This window comes from Bison bison, unplaced genomic scaffold, assembly GCF_000754665.1.
Source record: "Bison bison bison isolate TAMUID 2011002044 unplaced genomic scaffold, Bison_UMD1.0 scf7180017864080, whole genome shotgun sequence".
Lineage (NCBI taxonomy): Eukaryota > Metazoa > Chordata > Mammalia > Artiodactyla > Bovidae > Bison > Bison bison.
Window position 1 is genome coordinate 2,086,341 of NW_011494652.1, and position 5,748 is coordinate 2,092,088.

At 56.0% G+C, this 5,748-nt stretch overlaps 1 protein-coding gene across 1 annotated transcript in view; it reads right to left on the reverse strand.

The window, feature by feature from the left end:
- CTTN (cortactin) overlaps nucleotides 1-5,748 on the reverse strand; it is a 25,825-nt gene that overhangs the window by 10,080 nt on the left and 9,997 nt on the right. Inside the window, exons 6-10 of the mRNA XM_010837646.1 lie at nucleotides 4,888-4,942; nucleotides 3,958-4,068; nucleotides 1,518-1,628; nucleotides 870-980; nucleotides 22-132 (exon numbers count right to left, since the gene is read on the reverse strand). Coding sequence (XP_010835948.1) covers nucleotides 22-132; nucleotides 870-980; nucleotides 1,518-1,628; nucleotides 3,958-4,068; nucleotides 4,888-4,942 — 499 coding nt within the window. The remainder of the gene's footprint in view (nucleotides 1-21; nucleotides 133-869; nucleotides 981-1,517; nucleotides 1,629-3,957; nucleotides 4,069-4,887; nucleotides 4,943-5,748) is intronic.

Below are 5,748 nucleotides of genomic sequence, written 5' to 3' on the forward strand. Positions count from 1 at the left end.
GGGGCTGGGAAGCAACTGTGCCTTGCTGGGACCCGTGCTTGGCCAGTTTCTCCTTGTAATCAAACCCCACAGCACAGGAGTCCTGCCTCTCGGACTGAACACCAAATCTGCCTCCGAAACCAGTCTTATAATCTGAAAATCCACAGGTGACCATGGAGAAAACAACCAAGAGAGGAAACAAGTTTGGTTAAAATCGTAGAAGGTTTGCAGGAATCAAACACATTGCTTCGAGAAAACGAGAGCCCTGTTGAGTGAGGGAGCCACAGAGCCAGCTCCTGGCATCACCGATGGTCACAAGGGCTCAAGAGGTTGAAGGACAAATGAAATCTGAACGGGTCAGCCACGGCCCGAAAGCAGGCTAGGACCTGTCTATGAGCTGGTTGGGAAGAGCCACTCCAGGCTCCGAGATTCATCCAAGGGTCCTGCCTGCACTGCAGACAAGAGCACGTGTCTCTGCACACGTGAGAGATACGTCACACACGTGGCCTGTCCCCAGCCCTGCGGCAGCCCCGCTCTGGACCCGCCGCCTGGGAGGGCGCGAGCCGGGCTCTGGCAGCCACTCTCCCGGGGGACACAGCCCGCCTCCTGGCTGGGAGCACAGAGCCACCCCTTCAGCCACCCGTGCGGGCAGAAGCAGCCCCTGGGAAACTGCGGCGGCAGCCCGGGGCTCCAGGGCACGGAGGCCTCACCGCAACCCCCCAGGGGATCACTACAGGCGGAGGGGTCTTTTCAAAGCCGAGGGAGGCACAGGGACCCTCCCCGCCCCCAGGGAAGACACGACACACTGCAACCCAAGTACCGCGAGGCCCAGCGCACAGAGCCGAGCTCTGTGAACAAAGCCGAGCTCCGGAAGGCCGCGGGGGACGCACCTTTCTGGGACTCGTGCAGCTGGGGCTTCTCCTGGTGGTCCCAGCCGAGGGCACACTTGTCCTGTCTGTCCGTCTGCACACCGAACTTCCCCCCAAAGCCTTTCACGTAGTCTGCAGACGACACAAAAGGCCACAATCGAGGATTAACAGGGAGAAAGCACGTTTTTCACAAAGTTAAACACACACAACTTGCTCAACCCGCGCTTGCTCCTGTGTGTGAGCTTGCTCCAGACCTTTGGGAAAACTTCCAGTGACCTTTGTTAAGAGGACCTCCCCATACCATGGCCAGAAAGTACCCCCAGCTACAATCTGGGTCTCCTGGATAAACAGAGATGGGACCCCAAAAGGAAGACCCAAGGCGTGCTGTTCAACCAGCACCGCGGAGCCCGCGGGGTCTCTTCTGCACACAGACGGGCGACTTGAGGGCCGTTACCAGCCACTCTGCTGAAGTGTCAGAGCTACAAGACGGCCGAGGGCTGGGTTTCTAAGTTAACAGCGCTGGTCTGTACGTGCTGTCTTCAAGTTCCATGTTTAACAGCGCATCTGCCCTCAGGCCTCCGGGTCGTGTCCTGGTTCTCCGCGCCTGTTCTGATGGTCACCCCGCACACTAACAGCTGCTGGCTGGGGAAGGAGCTAAGCTGAGGCCACCTTTCTGGGACTCGTGCTTCTCGGTTTTGCCTTGATACTCGAAGCCGACGGCGCTCTTATCCACCTTGTCCTTGTCGATGCCGTACTTGCCACCGAAACCTCTGGAGTAATCTGCAGACAAGAAAAAGCGCTGTCCACACACCAGCCGTGGGAACAGCAAGCACGCTGGGAACCTCAGCAGTCTGGAAGGAAGGACTGCTATCATTCCACTCAAAAAAACAAACCAAGGGGGCTTCCCTGGTGGCTCAGCGGTAAAGAATCTGCCTGCCATTGCGGGAGACATGGGTTCGATTCCAGGTCCGGGAAGATTTCACACTCTGCAGAGCAACTAAGCCTGGGCACCACGACTACCGAGGCTCTGTTCTAGAGTCCGGAGACCCCCAGCTACTGAGCCCACACGCCCGAGAGCCTGCGCTCTACGACAAGAGAAGCCATGGCACAGAGAGGCCCGTGCAATTGCAACTAGAGCAGCCCCCTGCTTGCCGCAACCAGAGAAAAGTCCTTGCAGCAACAAAGACCCAGTGCAGCCAAAAATAACTAAATCAAATTAAACAACCACCACCACCAGGGGGGCCTCCCTGGGGGTCAAGGCTTGAGACTCCACGCTCCTAAAAGGCTTGAGACTCCACGCTCCTAAAGCAGGCAGCCCAGATTCAATCCCCAGTCAGAGATCTGGATTCCAAAAGTTACAATAAGGATCCTAAACACGGCAACTAAGATCCAGAGCAATCAAGTAAGTAAATAATTGAAAAAATAAAAAATCTTTAAGGCTTACTCTAAGATTGCAAATGTGGAAAACACTTAAAAGTATTATTTATATGCACAGAAGAACTGAAAAAAGTAGCACGTATAGTGAATGAATAACTGTAGCATCTCTCCTTTAGTCCAAAAGACGGCATGAAGACCAAGTTGACGTGAAGCTTCTGAAATCAAGGATGAGCAACAGGAGCAAGCTTTTAGGTCACTCTAGGCAGGGACTTCCTTGGCAGTCCCGGCAAAACCAATGCAGGGGGCACGGGTTCAATCCCTGGTCTGGGAAGATCCCACCCACCACAGGGCAGTTAAGCCCATGCGGCACAACTACCGAGCCTGCATGCTGCTCCGACTGAAGCCTGAGCGCCGAGAGCCCGCGCTCTGCAACAGAAGCCACCACGATGAGAAGCCTGTGAACCGCAACCAAGAACAGCCCCTGTTCACTGCAACTAGAGAAAGCCCGCGCACAGCAAGGAAAGGCAGCAAAAATTAAACAAACACTAAGTCACCCTGCTTCCTCAACTACAGCAGAGATGAGATGGGGCACCTCCAGAGACAGCACCAACATGGAGCACCTTCTAGGAACTCAAGTTCCGCTCAAGGCTAAGTTACCATAAATACTAGACAGCTGTTTTACACACAGCAGGCTCCGTCACAGATCCATGAGCGGGGACTCAACCCCACCCAAGCAGGCCCAGAGCTGCCAAGGACTGCTGCGCTGCTCCAGGTGCTTCGGCCTCTGCTCCCCAGCTTCCTGGAGGCAGAGCTATTCTTCTGCAAGGGCATCTGGGGAGAGGGTCTGGCAGAACGAACAGGATCCAACAGCGGGTCCTGAGGAGCATGTGCACACGGGGCACAGGCGGACAGGTGTGCTCCCGGCACAGGGAGGGGCGGCCCAGTGCCGGGGCAGGCGGGCCCTTGGGCAGAAGGGAAGCAACACCCCCAGTCCAGCAGCCCTTCCCTTGAGAGACGCCCAGTCATGGGTGCCGCCAGTGGCGGCTTTCATTTTTGATTCTTAAAATTCTGGAGATTTACAAAGTTATGCGAGCTCTCAGTTCCTATGTCACCAGTGATTCAAAAACTCGAACGCACAGGCCAAATAAAACACACCATGCAGAGCAGCAGCCAACCTCACCCTCTGCGGCAGGGTCAGGTCTGTGTGTCCAACCCCACACACGCGCCTCGTGGGCAGAGCGCTGTAACTGACCTCCAAGGGGGCACCACGCGAAGGGAGGGTCAGGCCGGCCGCCAAGGACAGCCTGGCAGCATCCAGCGAATTTTAAGTCCAACATGCTTGACTCAGCGACTCCACCGCTAGAACTCATCTTTTACATAACCACTCTTGTGCGTAAGACACAGGACAGGAATATCCACGGCAGTCAGTTCTTAACATCCAAACCTGGAAATGAGCTCAACTCCACCTTCCAGAGAGGAACAGTTCAGGAACTACACAGTGTCCATGCAGCGGAGGACTGAGCAGTCATCGAAACGACGACAAAGCCCCTACTCCAACCAGGTAAGAACAAGGATGTCCAAACCCTTCAAGCTAAAAGAGCTGTATAAATAAAACATCAAGCGGCTGGCACGGGGAGAGGGAGCTCCCTGGGCTCGTGTCAGTAAACGCACAAGCAAGGAGGGGCTGCAGGCGCCGACAGTCAGCGGGGTGCGCAGCGGCCCGCCCGCCCACCTCTCTGCGACCCGTGCTTCTCCGTCTCGCCCTGGTAGTCGAAGCCCACGGCGCTCTTGTCCACGCGGTCGGACTGCACGCCGTACTTGCCACCGAAACCACTCGAGTAGTCTGGGGAGACAGGGTGGCAGCAGGAAGAAGCGTGTCAGAGCAAAATGCCATTCCGGTTAAAAGCAGCAGGAGCAAAGCATCGGCAGCAATGCACCAGGAGACAAGAGCACGTTCAAAGAAGCACGAGGAGCCACCTGCCGTCAGATGGGGCGCCGCGTGTCGTCTGGTGTCCCTGCAGTCTGGCCCCTTCCGACAGCTGGAGGGCAGAGGTGAGCCACGGGCACACTTTGGAAAGTAACCATTCAAATAAAGCTCAGCGTGTGAAGAAAGGGACATGGCCACGTGGGTCTTTCTAGAAAAGACTGGAGCCCACCAACACCCTGGGCTGAGTGGACCAGACGGACCCGCCCCTAGAGCGCTCCCAGGCCGGCTACCTCCCTGGTCATCGGATGCCTTGCAAGAGGCGTAAGCAAACAAGCTCACAAAAAACACCTCAAGTGCTTTGAGGAAGCGATGTGCTTTCATTTCAGAAAGGGCTGACAAGTGAGCACAAGCTCATGAAGACCAGCCAGCAACGTGTTCACAACAGCTCGCACACTGTGCAAACATCAGCACCGAAACAGCTCTGGTCACTATCCTAAGGGGAGAGTCTGCTTTGCCAACCAAGCTTAAGAGCAAACTGCCCAAGGCAACGCTGCTCAGAGGAGGGAGGCAATGAGGAGACACAAGACCCGGGTCCACTCGCTGCCTGACGGGGGCCCCGCCACACCACACCCCAGACGCCTGAGGGGAGGGCAGTGTCCCGACCCCTCCGGATGAGGCCATGAGGGACTCCTGCCTTCAAAAGCAGGGGGGCTTTCTGCATCTGTCCCACCTCACCTTTCTGTGAGGCGTGCTTCTCGGTCTTCCCCTGGTACTCGAAGCCCACGGCAGACTGCAGTTACAGAAAAAGAGGAGATGCAGATTTCAACGTCTGGATCCATGAACATGACATTTTAAAAAACACGAACCGTGTTATTGGTATTTTTTTATTTTTTTATCTCCTAAGGAATGATGCTAAAGCTGAAACTCCAGTACTTTGGCCACCTCATGCGAAGAGTTGACTCACTGGAAAAGACTCTGATGCTGGGAGGGATTGGGGGCAGGAGGAGAAGGGGATGACAGAGGATGAGATGGCTGGATGGCATCACTGACTCGATGGACGTGAGTCTGAATGAACTCCAGAAGTTGGTGATGGACAGGGAGGCCTGGCGCGCTGCGATTCATGGGGTTGCAAAGAATCAGACATGACTGAGTGACTGAACTGAACTGCAGCTACTAATGCCCAAAGTACCAGTATTTTGAATTTGCACACCTTGAAACACTGAAGCCCAGGGGCCGCCCCAGACAATGAGCGAGGCAGCTCTCAATGCTACGACATAAAATGAGGGGGCTGCCGGCCCTGAGCCAGGGCCTTGAACCAGAGGAACAGCATCAGACACTCAGCACAGCCCTGGAAGTGGGTGTGAGGGGGGCCCTCTGTCACTGTGACACAGGCAGGGACAGGGAGTCCCCACTGTCCCCTGGGACACATCGAAGGCCATCTCAGGGCCACTCGATGAGCAGGCACCAACACGGAGGTTTCTACAGCAACCAGGGGAAAACTCTCTCGCCTCTCAAACAGCCAATCATCTCAGAGCATCTGCGAAGGGGCGGGCGGGGCCTCAGGAGCCTGTGCTCGGGACCCCCACCTTGCACCCC